At 39.6% G+C, this 24,498-nt stretch overlaps 1 protein-coding gene across 2 annotated transcripts in view; it reads left to right on the forward strand.

Moving 5' to 3' along the window:
* Nucleotides 1-24,157, forward strand: part of EEFSEC (eukaryotic elongation factor, selenocysteine-tRNA specific) — a 120,833-nt gene extending 96,676 nt beyond the window's left edge. For both annotated transcript variants that reach the window (XM_064723937.1, XM_064723936.1), the window contains exon 7: nucleotides 23,406-24,157. In XM_064723937.1, the coding sequence (XP_064580007.1) occupies nucleotides 23,406-23,590 (185 nt within the window). In that variant the 3' untranslated portion in view covers nucleotides 23,591-24,157. The remainder of the gene's footprint in view (nucleotides 1-23,405) is intronic.
* Nucleotides 24,158-24,498: the final 341 nt, after the last annotated feature.

The raw sequence follows: 24,498 nt of genomic DNA on the forward strand, positions 1-24,498 counted from the left end.
TCTAAAGCCTTTAGGTGCTAATAAAAATCGGACTCATGGAAAGTCCAGAGTGGACTTCTTGATCCTCTACACTTTGCCCACTGTCCATGTCTAAGCCAATGCCAAGTTAACAGAGAGTGGTTCGTTTGGGCAGCACAAACCAAATGCTATTGCCATCTCTGGATCCAAGAAGAGTTCAGAAATTAAACTTTAAAACCAGATTGGGTTTGTATTTCCCCATCATATTCACTGTTCATATTCACTGATTTCCTTGCTCAGCATGCAGAGAGTCCCAGGAAGGAGAGGAGAAGCCAGGGCAGGTGTGTGGGGCTGGTTGATGGTGCAGAGCTGCTCCCAGCAGGGATGTGTGCTCTGCTGCTTTCATGGGAGGGTGCACGAGGTGCAGAGCCATTTTTCAGGCTCTCCTGTCATTCCTGCTTGGGAACCTGACACATGGGCCTAACTTTCTTGCTTGTGTTGTTTTTCTAGGAGGGAGGGAGGTGACTGAGCAGCTAGCCCCTTGACAGGGCAGTTTTAAAACATTCATAAAACTTTTATTGGGCTGCCACCCTTACAGATAAATATTTTCTGAGTTTATGGGTTTATTTTAAGGATTGAAGTTTAATAGCAGCTTTGTAGCCCTATCTGTCCCCAAAATAGCCTTTTGGCAAGCCCCATCTCTGGAGGCTGCCATGCTTTTCTAGGTCTTTGGAGTTTCTTCATTACTAAATTATCCTTTTGCCTCCTTCCAGCTTTGTCTGACTAAATGTGACCAATTGTTAAGTCTTTCCCCTTCCCCCAGCCTTGCTGAAAGCTGATGCTATGTATCCATATTTGGTCATCATAAAAGGAGAAAGATTGCAGTAGTTATAAATTAATGTCTTTTATTAAATTGGGTTTGTTAAACCTGTTTTATATGAGTCTTCCTTATCAGTCTTTTCTTAATGCTGCATGTGATTTTAAGATGGTACAGGCTGGTGGCATTTCAGACATCTACTGGCACTTTTCAGGCACTTTCTCAATGTGCTTCCACAAATATAAAAGCTTTGCAGCTCATCTCAGCATTAAGTGGGGAAACCAGTGGGCTTGCAGCCAAGGCTGTACAAAGGAATGCTGTATGTGGTGCTTGGAGGAGGATGGAGCTGCATTTGGAGCATCCCTGCCATTTGATTTCACTGTGTCCAAAGAGGTTTCATGGATTTCAGGATGGGCTTTTGCTCAGCACTGACTCAAGGCAGTGTGTGCATTTTGGCTGCCCTGGGAGAGCCATGTGTGATCCCCAGGTGTTCCAGCTCCTGGAAAGTGAATGCTTTCAGCACCTGGAGCACTATTACATGTTATAGTTTCTTTCTATCCCAGTACAGTTGCTGAGCTCCATTCTTTTCTTACCAGAGGCAGTTGTAATACCTAGAAAGAGTGACTTCTTTTCTCATTTGCTCAGCTGTCTTTTATGACACTACTTTCAATGACTGATTTCCTGAACAGAAAACTGCTGGCACATGATATTGTATCATGGCATTTTTTTTTGTCTAATCCCAGTTTTTTGGGGGTGTGAGTCTTTTTCTGCACAGGAAGCTGTTTTCCAGCAAATGTGATTGTTGTCCCTCAGACATATTCAGAAAAGTGCCACAAGTAGGAAACAAAGGTTGGGTTCAGGGATACTTGTGAAGGACCAGTCTGGAGAAGTGACAAAGATAAAATCAGAGCTTCAGCACAACTGAAGAGATAAAAATAGACTTTACCTCCCTTAAGAGGGTCACTTGGTCCTAGCAGACGTAAAAAGAAAAAAACCAAATGAAAACAACCCACTTGCTTTATTTTGGGTGAGGCTGACAATTTATATGTCAGGGAACTCCCTTTTCCACACCAGTCACAGTTCAGCAATACATTTGCTGTTGTTTTATTTTTCCTCCTAAAAATAGAAATACCTATTTTTGTACAAAATAGTGCCCTGAGACTTTTGTTTCTGTATTTCCATGACTTCTGTTTTTGATGTCAGCACATCTTGGGGCTTGTCCTAAGAATGGAGCTGATGTAATAATAATGGTTTTCATCATAACCATCTGATTTGTTGCTTAGAATATAACTGTTTACTTTTGCAGGACTGTTTTTCTGAAAGTTTTACACTGATGAAGAAAAAAACCCATAGGAGTCAAGAAAGTTATATTCAATGTAAAAGTTAATTCAAACAGCTTATATGCTGAAATAACGCAGCAATATGTGCCTACCTTAGTACAAGCAAAGAGGTTAAGGTGGTTTTTTTCCTTTTTTTTTTTCCAGGAGACTGTTGAGTTCTGGCAACGTGCACATTATATGCAGAGTTCTTGTCCAGCAAAATTCTGGGCAAAGCCGGACGGTTTGAATTTTTTGTATATTCACATGAGAATTTTATTGCTCTATTCATAATGTAAATATGAGTACAATGGATTGTAACTGTTTCAAGTCCTTGCCCTGACATTTGGTAGTGGTAGCCCCCAGCTAGTGCCTGTCTCATATCAGATGGAGTTTATTCTTTTTTTCCTCTAGAAAGCTGTGGAGCATAGATGTAGAGATATTAAATAAGTTGCCAGCAAATTTATGGCAGTACAGTGAAGAAGACTCTGGAGTTTTGGTTTAGCACCAGTATAATTCCATCTCCTGGAGCTTTTGCAGTGTTTTGTCTTTCAGGTTAGTTATTGGGTCAGCCAGAAGCCTGTTGACTTTGACTGTTGGTAAATTTATTTCTTCATTGCTTGTCATAATAGTGGTTCTTGATCCACTGCATTCATTCTCTATTAGGGATTAACCTTTAGAAGAAAACTGGATGTTGTCTAATTCATAGGAGTTGTAAATGCATCTAAAAAGGTAACCAAAGGTGTACTTTCAGGAAATATTCTATCTTAAATTGAGATGTTCTCTGCATGATTGAATAATTTTCCATAATTCTGTATATGTCTTATAGTTGTGAGAACACAAATAGGTCAAGTGTTTAGCAAATACAACTTACTAGTTTTCGGGTTTTTCACTCTTTCTTTCTGGCACATTTTGATTGTGTTCTGAGAGGACAGAAGGTTTTTGGTTTGTTGGTTTGGGTTTTTTTGCCAGCAGCATTGAAAGACCCACAGCTAGGCAAGCTGAGAGGTACTTCTGATTCTTATTTGACTTTTGAACTCTGTGTCTGTATTTTCTTTTGTTGTGGTTTAAATTTCACATCACTCAGAAGTTAATGCTTCTTAAGGATGTAATTTACCTTCAACATGATTCTTCTTGCTGGTGTATGAATGGTTCAAGCACTGTAGTTCTGATGGGAAAATATGAACTGCAGGCAAGAGTTCCTGCTGTGGAAACAGAAATAGTAAAAAAAAGGAACAAATATGGCTTCAGGGTAAAAAATACACTTCTCAAGTTTTGTTGTAAAATAATTAGCCTTCTGTGGAGGCGCAGAGACCATAGAAAAAGCACAGGAGCTGCTCAGTTGCCTGTGATTTGACTTAAAGTTTATGACCTTGAGTAATGTGCCTGCTCAACCACACTTAACAAAAGCATATTTGATGAAATGTTAAAGTCATGAATTACCCTCCATGGAAAGCCTTTTTTAAAATTTGTAAAATCAGAAATAAATCAACATCTTCAGACCTCAGCAGAGTTGTTTAAACATGGAATTAAAAGGAACGGGCTGTTTCATCAACAATGACACTTTGTAAACTTACGCAGAATGTGTAGCTTTTTTTCAGGTTGAAAAAGGACTCTGTATTCCAAGGTATTGTATAAAGAACTGTAGCATTAGGAGCCCTGTTTTCTAAGTGGGGAAGCTGAGACAGAGGTGAAATAATGTTGTGAACTGATGGAGGGCAAAGAAGCAAAACTGCCTAGGCCTGGGTTTCTTAATTTCCAATCTAAATGTCTGCCCATTAGGGCTGCAAAAATTTGAGAGCAAGTTGTGTGACAATTTGGAGGCAGTATCTGTCCCTCTCTTTTCCTTGTTTTGAGCAACAGTTACTGGTTCAATCATCCTCTCATTTCAATCATCAAATGTGTAGTTACTCCCAGTTTATACTTATGAAACAGATTTTACTTATGAGAGAAAAAATGTGCTGTGCCTGCTCACACAGCAGCTCTGGCTGGTATCCCTTCCATAGAGCTGTCAGCCCAAACCTTTGCATGGCATTAGAGCCTTCTCTCTTTTATGGCTTCATGAGTTTTATTTATCTGCTTTAATGTAATCTGATGGAATTGTTATTATTTATCTCATTTGTTTGAGGTTTTTTTAAAGTAGTTGGGTGCTACTGTGTTGAAACAAAAATGGGAAGAGTTTTCTTTGACTAGAGTTAGGGTTACTGTATAACAATGAAAATAGAGTTTTTGTTTTCCTGGAGAACTTTTAGCTTTTTTTTTTTTTTCCACATATTAGGCATCACATCTGATGCTAAACCACTGTATAAAACAGCTTTGTTGAAAGGGGAAATTTCCCTGTAAAGTTGGATAGTTTGATTTTTGTTTTTTTTAAGGTCACAAGAAAGTTTGAAATGCACAATAGCTCTGAACATTAACTTTTCACTTTGTCCCTGGGACTTTTGAAGAGAGGCTTGCATTTTTTGGCATTGGTCAAGTAGTCTGGTCTTGATAGACTTGCAGTCTGTAGTGTCTTTGTATTAAGTGTTCCCCCTGGGGCTCCATCCTGTGTTTTAATTCCCAGTTTGTGCTGATGTATGGGCTCTTCTGTTTAATAACTTTTATTTTCTATGCCATTATGCCTACATACTTTACTTGATTTGTGTTGCATACAGAGTGTTTTCCCCTTGTTGTGTTTGGAACTGGTTTGTAATAGGGTTATTGTTATGTAATTCTGACTGAAAGTTAAAACTTCATCAACAAACACAAAGTGCTTGTTCTGTTTGAAAATTTGTATCTAACACTCATCATAAACTATTTATCCATTATGTGCTGGTTTTTATAGTTTAAATAAAAGAAACCACTATTTCATCCATGCTGCAATTTAGGAAGTATTAAAGATTCACTGGTATGTAGAGCACTTACTGCTGTGAACACAAGTGAAGAGCTTCTGTAAACAATTGATTCAAGATTTCAAAATAACACAAGTGCTGAGAAAACTGCTGCACTCAACTATGCTGTCACATTTCCATGGATTAATGAGTTACTGTTTGTTATCTCAGTGATAGTGACTGTCTGAGTGCTCAAACCCCATCACAAATGTGCAATAAATTCATAACCTCAGATCTCTCTTTAAGTCCCAGTGAGGATGTTTTGTGGGGAATACGATGTGCTGAGGAGCATTTTGCAGTTACTGAAGCTCAGCTGATGGGCCCTGACTTGCTTCTGTGTCTGAGCTGTAAAACGACAAATGGTTGAAAAATATATCCTTCGTGCCAAGATCAGACATTTCTGCCTGCAATCGTAGAGTGCTTTAGAGCAATTCAAGAAGATATTCAGATGTTGGCTGGAGAATGCATTTATTCTTCCAAGTTGTGACTATTCCCCTAGTCTGCGACTCTACTTTTGTCACTGTTACCCATGAACTTACTGTGCTCAGTGATCCCAGCCTCCTCATGCTTTCCAGTCTTCCTGCCTGTCTTACTTAACCCCCAGCTTAATTTATACTTTTATCCTGCAGTGTCTGTGCTGGAAAGCACTGTAAATATGAAGAGAACTCCTGGTGTTGAATCCATTACTTGGGTGTACCTGTGGTGGGCATATTAGTGTGTAGATCTAGTCAGGCTTGCAGTGTCCTTTATCTGGAGCATGTTCAATCTATTTAGCTAAGTAGGTAATATTGCAATTAAATTTTTTTTCAGTAGTTTGTCCTTTAGAAATTACACTTAAAAATTCCAGAAGCTTTTTGAAATGCAGGCTGGATATGTTTGGTGTGGGATGGGTAAATGCTGCATCCAGTGCACATCACTGCAGTGTATCCTGGATGATGTTTTGGTATTTAGGAAGATGCAGCATGTTCTGTGTGCAAACCCTGACACACAAACGCTCACACACAGTGTATTTTGTGGCTACACATCTTCAGCCTGTGTGGTATGATGTGCACACTCGTGCACGCCCACACACTAAACCTTTGCAGGTCAAAAAGGGAGGATAAACTTTTGAACCCAGCTGCTTCCAAATTAACTACATGTGCAGGGACCACCAAAGCTGGGGTTACCGAATTGCAGAAGAGTGCTGGACACTGACACCCACATCTTGTACTGCAGGAGACTTCTTGTTCTTCCCTTGGAGCCTGAAGGATGATGCCTTGGAAACACGCCGTCCTCTTTGCCCTTTCCCTGTCACCAGAAAGGACAGGCAGCAGTTTGGTGGCTTCTCCCTTCGTTATGGAAATGGGACTGATACAGTAATCAGGATGCTACATATGGAGCTTTTTAAATTACTGCTCTTCAGTCTTTTGTTAGCCTTCATTATTCCTGAAGATTTTTTCCAAGTCATAAAAATGACATTTTTAATATGCAGAATTAAAAAAAAAAGGCAATATGAAGAATACATTTTTGTCAATAAGCTTTTACCTTTTAAACCAGTTATCTTAGTTTCTGCTCTAGGTATTTTAATTGAAGATTAACTACTCTTAAAGAGTATACAAATTTAGGTAGTATATATTTGAAGTAGTAAAATAGGACTGAATAAAAGCTGGGAATAGAGTGGCCTGTCCATTATAATTTTAGATTGCAGAGCACAAACTAACCTTCATTTGAAGTCAGCGCTGCTGGCTGAGAGAATCTTCTAATGTTAAGGCTATTTTATTTAATTTTTTTGTTGTTGTTCTGATGAAGTTCACTAGAAGTATACTTTGGAGTTGCAAGCTGAGCAGGTCTTACCTGGAATGTTTATTTTATTCCTGCTGCCTTTTCTAATAAGTTGTTGAGTCAAAGCTTATGCATGCAAGCATGAAACAAAATGCTAAACAATAATTGTTTTATGCTTCTTTTGACTTCTCCTAAAATGACCTTGGTGAGTTCCTTTTTACCCGCTACAGGAAATAAGATCAGTTCATTTTCTGCAGACTGATAATTTCTCATGCATCTTGAGCAGCCTTGGGTACCACACAGGTTGTCTAAACTATGGGCATTGAAGACTTGGGGGTGCTTTTGTTTCAGAGGGAGGCAGTTGAAGAGGCTGCTCCATTCTGAGCACCTGCCTTGTCTCTGGGCAAAGTACCTGGTTGCCTTCCAAAGAGAGGCTCATGTCTTCCTCAAATATCCCATACTTTTTCCAAGGATTCAAGGATAACTGTCCTCGGGAAAATATTGTTAAGATTTATTGTTTAAATCTATTTGGAAGGGAGTGCATCTGATAGGTTTTGTAAACACTCTGATTTTTCTTTTTCCTTAGAGTTTTACTAGAGCTTGAATTTTAGCAGCATAAGTTTTAATGTAAAACTCCTGCAGACCCATAGCCTTGATGAACTGCATGTAAAACGCACATTTTTATGAATTCCCTCATCAGTGTGCAAGGTGGGGGAATGCTGCTGCTTCCATTTTGATCCCTGAAAGCTGCAGTAGCCTAATAAAGCTGGAGCTGGTGCTTGTGCTGGCACAGTGACCTGCTTGGAGATGTGATTCCCAGCTGGACCATTCCCTTGGGCAGTGCCTGAGGCAGCCCTGCCCTGTGCCTCAGCCTGCAGGACATGCAGAGCTTTACAAGGAGAATAAAGCTCAATATTGTGGTGTGCTGCAGGCTTCCCCCTCTGCTGCCTGCCTGTAAGGAAGGAACCTGGATAAGATAGGACCTTGGGCTTGACTTAACATGGTGTAATAATCTCTGTGTTCCTAGCTTTGCACAGGCAAAGCTGTTTTTGGCCAGGGCTGTGCCCTTTATCCATGGCACTTCCCCAGTCCTTCCCTTTTCTTGGGTTTTTGTTGATTTTTTGATTCTTGTTCTTGTTGTTTTCCCCCTCCTCATAAGGAGGAAGGGTTTGAACTACAGATTTGCCATAATTCTTCTGCAAAATCAGTAACAGCTGTTGGAATTGTACGTGGCTTCTTGGTTGCCATCATAGAACCTGCACTTGATCATCTCTGCCCTGGCGATAACTGGAGACATCAGAGCTCAAAATGGAGAGCACAGATGCGTATGGGAAGGGATGAGGGTTTCCTTTTACTGGATGACTTTTCAGATGCTGTGAAGTGCAAAGTTGACTGGAACAGTGTCATAATGGGAGCTACAAGGAAGTTGTAGCGGAACTACCAGAGAAAATGTAATTTGAATGTGAATAGTTCTTAAATTAGCCCCTCTCAAAAATCCAGTATTATAGGAAAACTCAGTGGGCAAAAGGTATTCTATGCTTTCATTGGGTCTCTCTACAAATTATTTGTAATGATAGGCTAAATATGTTCCTGTGTTGAGTAATTTAGATATAATAAACATTTATTTCTTAATACATGGCAAACATTTAACAATTATTTGTCAAGAAAAAAGTCTTCAGATCTGACAATCCCCACTCCTGAAATGGACTGTATAGAACCTGAACTTAATGAAATCCATAGTCATCACAAAGGTGCTGCCTTTGTGGTTTTGGTAATGGGGCTGATTTATTCTTGTTTGTGTGTTTTGGCTGATCATATTACGTCTCCTGTAATTTTATTTCCCTCTCCTTCAATGCTGCCTTTTACTGCACTCCCTGGAAACACCGCATTTATTTGTGGGGGTTGGATGTTTTTGCAGTGCAGTCAGAGGAGCTGGTGTGTTGGAAATGTGCAGGGCCTCTCCAATCCAGGTTGTTACTCCACAGAGCTGGATTGGCTGTTGTTACACCCTGCAATTTAAGCTGCAAACCTTTTCCCTTTCACAGCTGCATTTGGACCCAGACAAACAGCTTTGCACTGGCAGTGGGAGTCTTGTCCATTAGGTTGCTGTAATTTGTTCTGTTCCAGCCAGCCACCTGTATCAGGACTCTTGTTAATAATTTCTGCATCAGAGCCCTGTGAATTGCCTGCATCTTATTTCTAAACAGTGTGATCAGCACCTGGAAATGTCAGAAAGATGAGGAGAGTCTTTGGGGGTGATGGTTCAGGAAAGCCAATCTCCTTCAGCCTAAATGTGATCTGCTTCCCTGGGCTTGGACAGAGGTACCTGTTTGCTGATATTTTACTTGACTGGGTTTTAGAACAGTCTGTGCCCCAGGAAGAGTGCAGAGAGGAAGGAAACCCAGCCCTTGGGTGCTTGCCTAGAAAAATGGAAGTATTGCTGTGGCATGGATAGAGGCATTAAAGTTATTAATATGTGCTGGGTCTGTGTCGCTGTATCTCTGCAGCTTGTGCTATCTCATTTAAAGTCTGACCTACTGTGCCTGGCCCTTTGTAAACATCACTACTCAGATTGAACTTGGTGGGCATTGCTGTTTGTTTGGAGCCTGACTACTATAAAGTAATTATTAGAAAGCATTAACTTTTATATTCAAAGTTTTATTTCTGGTCTTTGTATTTACTGAGAAAAAGCAAGGAAATATTGAACTAAGTCTTGATACTTCAGAGGGAAATATAAATAAATTGTTACTTTTAGAATAATGCTTATATAAATTTTAAGCATTTTTATTTGTACAATGGACTGATGACATTGCATTTTTGAAATTTACAATATTGAAGCAGCTTACAGAGTCCCATTCTGCAAAACTTTCTGATAATCACTGGCTAATTTATTTCTATAAGAACATTTAAAAATATTGTAGCTAAATAATACAAAGAGAATCAAGTTAAGGCTCAGTAGTGTTGAACCAGCATATGAAAAGCATAGTGTCTTAATTAAAAGAAATGCAGAAAACTTAGTTATTGGAAAGCATTTTTTACTGCTAGAGGATTTGTGGGTGACTAAGAAATTTATAGACTTGAGTTTTTTATTTTTTAAATAAAAGCCAGATACATGTCTTCATCGTTTGGCTTGTTGACTTAATTTACTTGGATGGAATTTTTCAACATTTAAAACAAATTAAAATTCATGAATCGTTTGTGCTTAAAGGCACAAGCTTTTTTAGACACAGCAGTTAAGACTTAACTGGTTACATACATAAAATACTGGTTTGGATATGTAAATTTGGTACTTGCTCCCTTAAAAAATGCAGATGAAAGTTGAAATAATTGGGATAAAGCCTTGATTACCTGTTATACAATAATTATTGTGCTTGAATAACTGTTTATATTTGCATTGTATTGTCTTTCTCTCTTGTTTCCTGCAAAAGCAGTGATTGCTTTGCAGGACAGTTGTGAAGGAAACATTCCACCACAGCAGAAGGCAGCAATGTGGTTTGTAAATCTGGTTTGTGCTGCCTCAGTCACAGTCTGCAATTTCTTGGTACTCAGGTTGTTTTCAGTTTTGATCTGTTCATCCAAACTCACTCTTGAATTGGGTTTTGCTGCTCTGTGCTGGTGTGACTCGTTCAGGAGGGGAAGGTCTTGTTCCAACCAGGGTGCCATTGGTGTTAGATTAGGATCAGTATTGTTTTATTCTGTGGTAAATGCAGCATGTGAATTTTTTAATTGTTTTAATTATCGTGGCCAGTTGATTGCTGGTACAGCTAAGTGAGCTTTTCCACAAACATTTTGTAGATGTGGCAGGCTTTATTGGCAGGTTTTAAACTCTGCTTTCCTGGAATTTGCTGAAAAACATGACTCTGAGAATGTCAGGTGAGCAGTAAGTGGATGTCGACAAAAATTGACAATTGTTCAGATCAAAATGTCTGTTCTCTTTGAAATCTATTATTTCAAGAATATTTTGAGGATTTTATGTATTCACTTAGAAAGCTCATTTCTCTGCTCCTGTAGTACCCAGACACCCAGTCACTGCAACACAGCTCTGGGCACTGTGTTGGTGTCACAGAAGTACCAGCCATGGCTTGCTTTTTTCCTCTGGACTTTTATTGCAGAGGACAAGGGGGAGCAAAGTGAAGGGTTTGTGTCTATACATGTGCAGATGCATATGTACTGCTGAAAACTTAAAGCAGTGAAATTAGAATGTACCACTTTTAAGTAAAAAGAAAGGTAAAATAGTATATAAATTGGGAAGCAAAGACAGAGTACTTCCTTTTGGATGTTCCTTACTAAGGCTGCTTTGTATGTAAAGACCATAATTTGTACATAGAAGTCCATAATAGATTTTCACTGAGAGCTGTGTTCATTTTCTGCAGGAGGGATTTTTTATAGAACACTGGAATTGTTGAGATTGAGTTTTGATACATGAACCAGGTAATTAGTGTTTGAGCATCCACTATAGCTGGAAAACCTGTGAGAGCAAACCTGTCCAGTCTTGTCCCTCAAGTGGCCTCTAGTTATTGAGTGGCCCTTGCATTTCTCATGCAGCCTTCCCTGGTGTTTGATGAGATCCTGCTGTGCATGGGGTTTGAGTCTGGGAGCCTCACCCAGGAACTTGTGTGCCCATGGAGCTGCTGCATCTGAGGGTGTTTGAGTGCCCCTTCATCATCATCATCATCATCATCATCAGTGTCACTGTTGTCTTGGCAGACTGGGAAAGACACTGGGAGGGGAACACACTGTGGAACTGTGAAGAGTCGTTTTAGGGAAGAAGTATATGAATAATAAATGAAAAGAACTGGCAAACATTTGATTTTGTCTTGGTAAATCAAAATTACACAAATTTTTAGTGGGTGGATTTTTTGTTTGTGTTTTTTGTTGTTGTTTTCTTTTGTTTGGTTGGTTTTCTGTTAGAAAGCCATAGAGGAGAAATTTACAGTTTATTAAAAGACTGAAAACTTCATAGTAATCCAAAACTCTCCTGCTGTTTATTCTCCTCCACCTCCTACAACATTTTATTTCCCTTGTAATAATTAGTTTGAACTTTCCTCTATTTCTCTGGATCAAGTAATTTTCATACAACTTTGGGATTTTTTTTTTGTATGCTTTAAATCTTTCTTCTAAATAATGTTTTTTATAACAAAAAAAAGAGCCATGAATACATTATAATTTCAATTTTCATGGTGTGTGGAAGATTTCTGCACTAGGTCTTTATTGTTTTTGAAGAATTCATCACCCTAGTTAAGAAGCTTAATATAAATTAAAGAAGGTATTAAGGAACATTAAGACATCAAAATGTGGAGCGTTCTTTTCCTTTCGATTGCTCCAAATGCAAACAAGTTGAATAAAATGTAATCAAAGGGCCTGTTTGGAGAACATTGAGTGGCTTTACAGCTGTGCTGTAGAGAACCTCTGGTAAGAGCATAATTCAAATAAAAAGGCCTTTCTTTCCTCCTCCTAATTCTCTTTGTTGTGGTGACAACAGAGTACAAGCCCGATAAAAATTTAATCACCTTATCTTTTTAAAGCAAATTGCATATTTGTTTACACACAATATACATAACATGAAAAAGCAAAAGCTGCTATCCAATCCCCCTCCCCTTCTAATCGCCTTAAAGGCCCTTGCCTAGAAGTTTTAAAAAAAAAAATATTTAAATGTTTTGGTCTTTATTCTGAAGTCCCATTGTTCAGGATTGCTTTAAAAAGGCAGCCTGGGGAGAGATGAATATCACCAAACTTAAACTCTGGACCAGGGCTGAGCAGCAGATGCCTGGGATGTGTCAGTGGGGTTGGTCCAGCTTAACTGGCTGCTCGGTGCCTCCTCCACATGGAGAGTGGCAGGGGAGGTGGGAGGATTACAGAGGGGCCTGTGGATCGAGCACTTTGATTTGGAGCTGCTTTGTAATGAATTGCCTTTGATTCTGTGTCAGGTCTGCTAACCTGGACCTCTTCTGCATTGTATGCATTTCTGAGGGGCTGCTGCAGGGAATCCTGGGCACTGCTGCAGGATGTGGTGTTGTTCCCTTTTCACTGGGATGATGAAGTTTTAGTCTCTTGTGTTGAATGCAAAACATGTTTTTAGCTGGTTCTGCTCACCTTGGTGCACACAGCTTGAGCATTGTTGGTTTTGTTTATTTACTGTTTAATGGGTCCTGGAGTGCTGACAAAAACACAATCAAAAGTGCCTTCTGGCCCACTGCTGAGTGGCTCTGGGCTGAGAAACTCCCTCACTGGATGGAAATTTAGTGCCAAAGGGATATTCTTTGGTTTTCAAAATTATGAAAGCTCCTGTGCTTAGTGGTTCCTATTTTTGCATACCTAACTGTACTCTCTGGGGACATGTTTGCGATACTTCTCCTCTTGATCTGAGAATTTAATCAGCAAGGACTACCTCAAGAATAAAAGTTGTGAAAATCTGTCCTGTATAACAGTTGTCATACACTCTCCCAGATTCTACTCTGTGTTTATGTCTGCATGTTTCTTAGTACTCTGCCAGAAGAGAGAGAGAGCTTAGGAGATCCAGTGACAGTAATTGTGATTTCAGGACACTATTCTGAGTGTTTTGAATGGTCTTGGATATTTCATGCTGACCTGCCTGCAATTTTTCTACTGCTGAATATAAGAGCCTGCCTATAATTCCAAACTTCCAACATTACATTTATATGCATAAGTAATTTGATTCCTTATTAGTTCCATCATTTTTTCATAGTTGTTCCTGTTATGCACTGGGCATTTTCCATGCATTCAGTTTTTGCTTCAGGGACCTTGAAGAATGTGTGGACTGAAATCACAGCACCAGTGATACCCTGCAGGTATGCTACAGCACTTAGGCATGATCTCAATGGCTCTGTGGACCTTGAGTGGCCATCAAAGGAAAATGGAGTTGTAATAATTGTTGGTATGATACATCAACTGGCATAATTGCAACCTTGTTACTGTACTGAAAGTCCATGCAGAAATTAATTTGAAAATTTCCTCCAGGTTAGTGGAACAGTGTTGGATTTGAGGGCAGAAATTTGATCATGGTGGTTGTCTTTTAGCTCTGACAGTTGATCTATTGTGTGTACACTTAATTTGTGTAGCCTAGACCTAGAGCATGGTGCACTGGAGTCTCCCTGTAACCTGTATTAAGGTTAGTCCCTGCTGCACAGAAACACAAAGTTCTGTAGAGCATACAACTCATAGTTGTGTTCCAAGAGTGCAAGATAGAAAGTTCTCTGTTGTTAGGGAAATTGTTCCAGAAAGACTTGGCCAGCAAATGGTTGTGGTGCACTGTGCAACAGCAGCTGTGCTGGCCTATAAAATGGGGTCAGGTTTGGGGCTTTCAGCTGATTTCTGCTGAAGGATGGCCAGCTGGCCAAGAAATGAAGACCTTAAGTATGTCACTTCATCTCCATGCTGTCATTTAGGGCTGAAGGGTATGTTGGTGTATTTTGGCAAACCCACGTTGGGAACTGCAAATATCCTTCTAAAGTGTGTGTGGGCTTGTGTAGATTTACTTAAGTAATGAGATGGATGCAGAGCAGTGGTGTGATACATGATGGGGATTTTTCAAGTTCAGAAATCTGTCCTGCTGTGTGGCTTCAGATGACAGTGGTCCATTTGTACCTGCTGTTTAATAGTTGCATTTTATTTTGGAAAAACAAGGTTACAAATGTGGTTGTATTATGTAAATTTGGGAAAACAAATAATATATCCTGGTCATCTTGCTGGAAATTGAGCAGTAGAAAGCTGAATGAATGGCATCCTCAATGCACGGTGTTATGCTGGGTCCCCTCAGTGTGGATGACAGGTTTAGGATGAAGAGAGGAGAGGGAAGGGACAGGCAAGGGAAGCACAGGGATGTGCACCACTGATACCCACCCAGCAGCTACGGTGGGGTGCTGGAGTCTGTGCTCCATTTAGCAATATGAAAAATATCAGACTGAAAATCAAGACGCTGACTTCATGTAGAAGGTATGGCAGACTAATTAAAGAAAAAAATGTGTACCAATTGAGCCTATAAAACTCTTCCTGACCTTGAGAAAACTCCCAGAGAGCTGTGGGAAACTCCAGTCTGTCCCCTCTGAACTTTTTTGTGTTGTTGTTTAAATATAGTAACTGCTTTTTTAATTAAAAAGAAAAATTAGATGGCATTTCAAATTGTGTCCATGGTGCCTTGGGGACCTATTACAGTACAAATTACCCTCTACTATTTAGTGAGGTCTTGTTTACTATTGTGTGAGAGGGGGGTTACCAGTGTAAGGATGTAGGACAAGAAGGGCCCTTCTTTGAAAGTCTGGCTCTGCACATGAAAGTGACGCCAGCAATTGGAAGCAATTTGTGGAATTGTTTGATTATATTAATTATGGCACCAGCAAACAGTGCTTGGGAAACAGTTTTGTTTTCTTGCATTCTTTCTTGATTGCTTGCAGCAAAAGCCAAGATACAAAATGTGCCTTTAAGGACTGCCAGAGAGCGCAGTTCAAGCCATTGTGTGGAATTGGCACTGAGCTTGAAAGGGTTGTGTCCAGCTTGATGGGAGAGTTTTCCAAATACAGCTTCGGCCTGAACTTCACCCAGGTCAGCTGCTTAAATTAAAACAGCTTCTGTCTTCCTCATCAGGGAAGATTGGCTCTTTCCCTGTGAAGTAGGAGCCCATAATGAAATCCATGTTATTTCCAGTAGTACCACTTCTTATAATAATATCTCTCAGTCCAAAAGCCTGTATAAACTTAAATTGATACACAAGACTCAATCCTGCTCACCACTGAGCTGCAGCCTTCTCTGATGTGGTATAGGGCAGCTGTTCCCCAATTTATGGGAAGATGTTTTATTTGTGAAGGATTTCCAAGCAGTCTGCCATGCTGAGCCTGCAGGAATAGTGCTGCTGATGCAGGCTGGCTGTCACAACACTGTTTGCTTGGGACATGGGGCCATCTACTTCTGCTCAAAGTCGCTGTAAGAATTTTTTTTTCCTTGTCTCTGTCATCAAACAAAGAATTATGGATGTTTTGCGTAGATCCCAAATACCATGCTGAGGATTTAGCACATTTGGGAGGGAGGAGTCCCCTTTCTTGTCTTCTTGGAGGCTGGTTGCTCCCTGGCCAACTTCTTGTTGTAGCCCTATTAATATTCACAAGCCAGGCAAGGTGATAATAACTGATCTTGTGCTGGCCAGAAGAGAAAAATTACTATTCTCTGGAGTTTGGAACTGTAGCAGAATATTTGAGAGAGCTGACAAGAGATGTGGAAAAGGTGGTGTGAATTCAAAATAGAATTACTGGAGAATTATGAAGGGATTTACATAAGTAAAATTCATTGCCTCTTCTGTGGAAGTAATTGAGGCTGAAATCCTGAGCTCCTGAGGGTAGCAAGAAAAGGAGTATGTATCCCTTGTTTCTTGAGTGAATCTCTGGTCAACTATTACACTGAAAAGGTCTTGGTAATCATATTATATTTGTTATTGTGGTGATGAACAGCTAGGAACAGAGTAGATTTGCTCCTGTAAGAGAACTTAAATGTTCTGCCTAGAAAATGTTTATAGGTGTTGACTCTGATGTCAGGTAGAGAATTCCTGCCTGATCCTGGGCTCCAGTTAGCTCAGGACGCATTTCCACCCCTGCTCTTTCTAAAGCACAAAACATTCATGAGAGGCTGATGGGATGCCAGGCTAGACAGGATCAGCAGTCTCTAGATGACCCATCATCCAGGCCGCTGGGTGTAGGGTGGTGCATTTGAGGCCCCTATTATAGTGTTTATGGATACAGAGATCTTGTTTTTCCTGATCATGTGGGGGCTTTTTTGGTTTGGGGTTTGGTTTTTGTTTGGGGTTTTTTTGTTTTGTTGGTTTTTGCTTTTGGTTTGTTTTTTTTTGCTGGGATATTGAAGGTGCAAAATTGCATTAATAAAGTCAAAAGGTAGAATTTGGGGTATCTTTAGGAGAGGAGAAGAGAAGCAGAGTTGCTAACTGGTGTGAGGAGTAGTTGAAGCAGCAGGATGTTGTATTTTGTCGTTCTTGTTCTTTCTGCCTGGCTGCAGAGGAGAGGCTGGGCAAACAGATCCTCTCATTTTGGAATGCTTCTGCCTTTTGTTTAAATCAAAATTCCAGGGTGTTACTTTGGAGATATTACATGAGCTTTTCAAGTTCTTAGGGTGCATAGAAAGTTTTGTAGAACTGCTGATGTGCTTTCTAGTGTATGGTGGACTCTGAGAATCAGTTCTTATAACACTGGTATTTCTATTAATTTTGCTGCAAACCAATGATAAATTTATTATTCTTATTTTAAAGTTAATCAGAATGTGAAACAAATGAGAGTACTACTCTATATGAGCTTTTTACCTTTCTTTGGACACAGGTAGCTATGTTTTTTTTAAGAATGGATATTTCTAAGGATGGATAAATATATATAGCTCTGCAAGAAAAGAAAAATGAATTGGTTTTTAATTGTGTTGTGCTTAAATACAGGATTCTTGAGTCCTGCAGTACTGGCAGAAAGTTTCTGTTTCCTTTCAGTGGTCCATCCTTGCAGTAAGCTGAGGGAGAGGCTGATTTTTGTACACTCTCTGGTGAAGCCCCTCTGCATCAGACTGTGGCATGGACGTCTCCATCTGGGCCTCTAATTATTTCTGATTTTCAGGTCAACCAGCTTTTGTACTCTCTGTTAGCAAGAGTTGATGCAGGCACACACTCTCTAACTGTGTAATTAGGGTTCAGGTTCTGAGAGTTCAATTTGAGGAAATCCTGAAATTGTGCAAACCAGCTGTTACGAATAATCCATTGTGAGTGAGGATTATCCCCAACACTTTGCCTCTTTCAAGTTTTGCTCTTTTTTTCCTTCCCTCGGGAGGAAAGAAAAATGTCTGCCTGTCATATTAAAAGGTTACGTTTGCCTCGGATAAAAATTATTTCCGACGTCAAATATGCAGCGTTAACTTGTTCTCTGATGTTCAGTCCATTTTTAACTTTTGAGTGTTGACAGGAAACAAGAAGTTGTTTGTAGCTGAGTCTTCTACCTGCAGCATTCAAAGAAAGGGAATAGGATATTTTGTTTACAGAAGGGAGAAGCAAGTTCAGTTTCCCACTGAAACTCTGCTTGTAAATTCCTGAATGGAATGGGAGGTTTGGCAATAGTATCAGCAAGTCAAGAATAGTCCAGCAATTTCTTAATAAGTAATGAAGAAAGGAATATTTTCTATTCCCAGGGTAGCTGCTGGTGTAGCCTCAATGTGCTTTTTCCTAACAGCATGGTGCGGATCCTGAGCCAGCACTTTTCCAGCAAACCATGGCAAGTACCAGTGCAGGGTAGGATGAACTTTTCATTTTGGCCTGAAAGCAAAGTTCTCATTAATTGGGAGCATTGAAAGCTTTTAACATGATTTTTTTTTCCCCCATTACAATTCTTATGCTGTAAGAAAACTGTGTAATCATCCATGCAGATACTTCGATGTTCACCAGCATAGTTTGTAATAGTCTTTTTTTTACAAGTGTGCACAAGAGAAGGGAGTTGTTGAAGTTCAGCAAAATAAATTATTGTCCCTGGCTGTGCTGGAAAGCCTGCCCAGCACCTATATTATTACACCTGTTTTCAATGATGGGTTATCAGTTGCTTAAAAATTGCTCCTGTCTCTGGCTGGGCTACAAGGAGATACTGTATTATCTTGCTTCTCATCTAAAGTGTGTCTGGCATTCAGTCTTTAAAATCTTGCATTCAAACACAATGTTTCATTAGCTTTGAAGGAGACAGGACTATTCCTAAATATTGAAGAGAACTGTGAAAATAGGAAATGGAAATGCATAGTTGGGAAATCTGAAAAGTTAAGTTGGAAAAGGGGGAGAGAGAGAGAAAAATTCTGAAGGGCTGAATAGCAAGTGCAGTTGTGAGTCAAGGAAGGAGGAGCTGGAGTTTAGAAAGAAAGAATGGGGACTGTTCTTGGAGACCTATAGAAGGAGCAGGGAAGCAGAAGGTTTATGAGGAAAAAAGTCAACAAATCTGACAAGGGGTGTTGATAAGGAATGACAATATTAAGTGAAGGAGAATGTGTAATGGAGAAGTTAAAAGTGTAAAAGGCAAAGAATAATCCAAGGTTACAGGTAACAGATGAAATAAACATTTATATGGGGCAAAAGCACAGAGGTGCTCCTTGCTCACCCTGCTGTTGGGTGAGCAAAAGGAATTAGAGGAGCAGATACTGTGTCAGCTTTCATCCTCCTTCCAGCTGAAGCAGGCGTGAAAACAAAGCAGAAGTGAGCCTGATTAGGTGCTGTGTGTGGGTGTGTGATTTGTGTCGGGGCTGGCATTCCAGGCTGGCTCTGTGGAGCCCATCCTGGGCACAGCAGCTCCTGGGGGGGCTCAGGGGCAGAACCTGTGTCCATGGGAGTCACTGCCCTGCAGGGAGGGAGCTGAATTCATTGTGTATAGATAAAGCTGGATTTTAATCTATACACAAGAAGGTGTCCAGAGTTCTACAGTATGAAGTGGTTAAAATCTGTGTGTTTCTAAGCAAACTACTTATGTGAACAATTGTAAAATTCGACACTGCCATTCATTTAACTGTGTAAGATACTGCAAATCACTATGCTGTTAGCTTTTTATTTGTGAAAACTGTACAAAATACTGTGGTTTTCCTTTATTTTGTGCATGTGAAATTGTTTTTAGACTTGGAAATAGTTTTCCCTGATTTGGTATTGCTTTTCATTTGAATTGAAAATGCATTTTTTTATTAATATCGCTTACAAATGGATCAATTGGGACTAAATCCTTCAGGCCGTTCTGAGACAAATAATATTAGAGTCTGTATTTTTATCTGGTAATTATTAATAGTAGTTGAAAAGAATGAAGTAAATTACACTGTTTTGCAACTAGATTTTCATATCTAACCTGAGTTAGTGGATGCTAAAAGTACGTTTTGCATAAGACCTTTTCTGGGCACTTCTCACAGACATGATTTTGATGGGAAGGAATGAATTTGCTAAGCCTTCACATATCTTATGTGCCTTTGAGGATGGCCCATTAATAATATTAATACATAGGTATTTTCCATTGTTGTATGCAAGGCATTTTTTAGAACTTTGAAGCTAAAGTCTTTTTTTTAACTCATGGACCTTTTCAATTTAATCCATTAGCAACTTGGCAAAATAAAGTAATTGTCCAACAGAGGAAGAAAAAAAAATCTATTAACATTTGCTACAAATCCGAGTAGTACAGGCAGCACTTAATTAATGGAACAGATTTCTCACTATGTGTTCAAGCTAACATAGCTATTGTTCAGCAGAGATTAGACCCTTAATGTAAGTAAGTTAAACTAGACCTCCATCTAAAAATATCCGTCATTTCAGCTATTAAAGCTCTGATGTCTTCTTCGGTGACAGATATATTTCCCTTCATTTCCTTGGTTTTGTAAAATGTAAAGTATGCATTGTGTGTAATGTGAGAAATCGGCGGAGGTAGATGAAACCCCGATTGTGGCTGTCTCTCTGTGCCTGCCCCTTTGTGCTGCTCCCTGTCTCAGAGCCTCCTCAGCCCTGAGACCTGCTGGCACCAGAGCAGAAAAACAGAAAATGCCATTTGTCAGGGTATGATGCCAGCCACCTAATCTGTTTGCAGAATGAGGGCCATGGGATCTGATTAGGTAATTTAGATACCATGTGAGTTTAATAATACCTGAGCTGCCTCTGGCTGTCAGCCTGTCACTTCACCGGTAGAAACTGCCACGTTCTGCCATTTTTTCTCTAAGCTCTTACCTGGAAGACCTTATTTAGTCCAAATAGGTGTTAAGTGCTGCAGGTGAGGTATACCTTTACTTCTTCTATGTGGAAGTTAGTGATAGGGTGGAGGAAGTGGGATGGCTCAATTTTAAATGCATTTTCCCCAGCAGAATTCCACATGCAGCATGTCTTTTTTCTCAGAAACGGAATTTTTCAGACATGAGATGTTTGTTTGAGCACCACAGATGCTGTGCCAGGTTTCAGTTGTGCTGGGCCATCCAAGCTGATGTCGCTGGTGGGTTTGAAGCTCAGTTTATCCACAGTGGTTATTTCACCCTCGTGGCTGAGAATTCCCTGACTTGCTGCAGCATCCCAGGGTCTCTGTGGGGTGAGAGGCCAACACTGCCATGTCCCTGTGGGCAGAGGCAGCCTGGGTTCTTCAGATACCCATGAGGGGAAATTTTGGCTGCAATTTTAATGCCACATCTCCTCCCTTCCTCTCTCCTTTCCGCCAATTACCATTTTTTGGAAATTAGCGTCTCGCAAAGCCTGCTAACATAAATAAAAGTGTTTTAGGATTTGTTTGCTTTAATTAAAATGTGTCTTTCTGAAAGGATTTAGTTAAACATCTTTCTTAAACAGTGCTGTGCCAGTAACAGCAACATTTGTAATAGTGATAAGACCCAGAAAGGGAAACCAACTAGAAAGCAAAATGAAATGTTTCTTTGTCCAAAAAATAAATGGTCGTCTCAGGAAAGCAGAGGAAACCCTGTGCAGGGACAGTTACAATTAGGTTGATCAAAACAGTAGAAAGCATAAAATATTAAATGAATTCTGCAAAGGTAGTGAGTGGGGCTGTGTGAGATCACTGTCTCTGGTGTCTTTATTTTGTTTTCCCCTTTTTTGACTGTTGCTAATTTTTTTTTCTAGCAGCACCCACAATGGTCTCAGAGCTTTCCAAATAGGAAATAAGTTGCTTTTCATGTAGTGATAAATTATTTTTCGTAGTGAAGATGGAGTGATTGTAAGAGTAATGATATTAATGGGATTTATATGAAAGCATCCAATTAAAAAATCGAAACAGCTGCATCAAACATGACTCTACAATGTAATAAAATCATATAATAAATATGTGGTCCTGCCACACCGTATTACCTAGTTTGATTAATTGAACCTTACGTGTGCAAAGATAGTCATTATCAGACTTCTCAGCCATCAAGGAAGAACAGTCTCAATTATTTTCACAATGAAATAATCATTGCTTTTTTTGTGTCCTGCCATCTGGAAAGAGAAAACAGCAGCTGCCATGACTGAAATGCATGATCTTGCAGAACTGTACAAAGTTGATTGTGCTTGATGCTGGACTCCTGCAGCCTTAGTGAGGGCTGTAATTTATTTAGTTATATACATAACAGGTTGATTTTCTCCTCTTTTGGACTGTTGCACTTTTTTCCCTGTCTTTTTCTTTTTTATTGAGTTTTTTTGGGGGGGGGATGTTGTTTGTTTGTTGGTTTGGTTTGGTTTCTGGTTGTTTTTTTTGGGTTGGTTTTTTGTGTTGTTTTGTTGCTGTTGTGTTTTTTCTTTGTTTTTTTTGTTTTGTTCCAAATAAAGACCTGTCTCTCTGTGAAAGTCTCCCCAGTGCAGGGCTTTAGGGATGGTTTACAGCCTCTGGTTGTGAAATGGCAATTGGGAGCTTCCTGGTTTTGCTCCAACACTTCCTCATCTCCTCCCTTCCCTTGTCCATGCACTGGGAATGCTGCTGGGACAATTTGCTCCCTGACACAGCAAGATGAGAAGCTGGGGCTGTGTCCCCCTGCCATCAGCTGAGAGTGGCCCTGGATGTGTGTGAGCTGGAGCAGTTCACCTGTGCTGCAGACCTCCTGTCTCCAGTAAATCATAAGCATCTCAATCTTTTTGTCAGGCCGTGATACGAGAATCCGCATCTGAATTTCAGTATGAAGGGAGAGAGGCTGATTAAGTGTTTGAGATAAGGTTATGTGACACCACAGGTTAAAAATACCTGAACTGACTTTGGCCCAATGCCTGAAAACCACATTGTAGCATATTCAGGTGGCACTGGAAAAGCTTGGAGGAGTTTGTTTTCTGCTTTATGCTTCTTCAGGAGTGGTGTTTTAGGAGCTGCGATTCTCTTGTTTTACAGCGTTTCTTGGACTTTGCTATCTTGCTTTTCTTATCTAAAATGTTACCAGTGTGTTGAGTTATAAGAAAAAATAAAGGTGTAACAAACCCTGGCTGTTTAGGAGGAAAAGGACAAATATTTTTGCTTGGCACAAATGCCTGGAGAAATAGATCCCCAAAATACTATGCAGCTTAATTCTTATGCCCCTAAGCAATAAGCAGTGCAAGTTGAAATCCCTAGCAAATACTTTGTCTTAACAAAATAAAAACAAAACCACAATAAGCAAAAACAAACACGAAACCTGTATAATTTACAAAGTGTAAGTTATAAAGAAGCAGTGTGCTTCAGGTAAATCAAGGTAAAATAGATTTAAAGAAATTCAAGAATCTTCTGAGCCTTGTGACTCTCTGTAATTTTAGTGTTTTACCAGTTGTTTTTTATTCATGACTTATATTTTTGTAAATATTCTTAGTGATGACAAGAAACTTTGCGTATGTGTCTAAATAATAGGAAAGGCCTGCCAAGTAAAAGACTTAGACCAGGCAAGCTGGTCTGGCTTGTTTAAATTCTTGCCTGTGTTTAATACTTTAAAAGCTGTAGATGGACACTGAAGGATTCAGGATACTGCACTGGATTTGTGGTATCACTGTTATGAACTTTGTTTAAAGACTTCTCTTATTTTCTGTGTAAACTACCATACTGCAGGAGTCTTATGCAGAAATTTGACTTCCCTAATGCATTTGATTTACTTTATTTTTTTTTGGTTGATTTCAGATGAAGACATGCCTGCTCATTTTTCCTAGTTCTCTGAAATGTGATGTTGTGTGTGTTATTCATGTGTGTTCTTGCTCTTTTACAGATGGGCTGAAGCCAGACACCAAGATGCTGCTAACTGCTGCCTCCAAGAAGAAATCCAAGGGAGGGAAGGGGGATATGAACAAAGAGGATGAAAGCAGCAAGAATGATTCAGCCCAACCTGTTACTATCTCTCTTATCTTTAAAAGATATGTTTTTGACACACAGAAGAAAATGATTCAGTCCTGAGGAAACAAGAGAGGCCTTTGATTACACCTTAAAGTCCAGACCCTGAAATGCATTGAGTTGGAATGTGTTTCTTGTCCAAACACATTAGACCTGTTCTTTCCTCACAAACAGAGCCTGGAAGCTTGTGCTGACTGTGCTCCCTTCCAACATCTCTGCAGTCTCGTATTGTTCTGTTCAGATTTGCTTATTTTGTCATTTCTGTGATGTGCATCTTTGTGGCATCTCATCTGGCCCACCTGCCAGAGGAGCACCCTGGGTGCACATTCTAATTGCACTGTTTGCCTGGATAATTGTGGTGAAGTTTCTCTTGATTTAGAAGTTTGCCACCAAGTCAGGATGTGAATTTCATGTGATCCACAAAGTGAAGCTGATTATTCTAGGCTTACTTCCTTGAGCAAAGTGGCAGACCAAAGGCATACTGTTTAATAGGTGAAAGCTAAAATGGATGTTTCACATTCCTTCAGTTGCAAATGTGTAAGATGCTATCTGAGAGATGGTATGGATGTTTTTTATAAATACAGTTTATATCTACAAATGTTTTTCATATTAAATATAATGATCTGTGTAGCTGAGAGTCTTAATTGTTCTGTTTGCTGTTCCAAAGGTTCAGAATTTATCTTCAGAGACATTTTATGTAACTTTTTTTATTTTCCTGCCTGTTCTGCAATGAATCCTATTCCATAATTGTTTTCTTTTTCCTTTTTTTATTTTTTTGTAACCAAAATGCCTTTTGTGTGTGAAAGAAAAAGTTGCCTCTGGAAACAGTCAAGGGCTTTGTTTCATTAAAATAATGGTAGAAGATTGCTGCATAAGCCTTGTAAAATGAGTGTCTCCAAGATGCTTTAGAAACCATTAGTTTTTAATAGGGATTTCATGGCTGCTTTAGCTTTTTCTCTCAATTTCATGTC

This window comes from Zonotrichia leucophrys, chromosome 12 (genome assembly GCF_028769735.1).
Source record: "Zonotrichia leucophrys gambelii isolate GWCS_2022_RI chromosome 12, RI_Zleu_2.0, whole genome shotgun sequence".
Lineage (NCBI taxonomy): Eukaryota > Metazoa > Chordata > Aves > Passeriformes > Passerellidae > Zonotrichia > Zonotrichia leucophrys.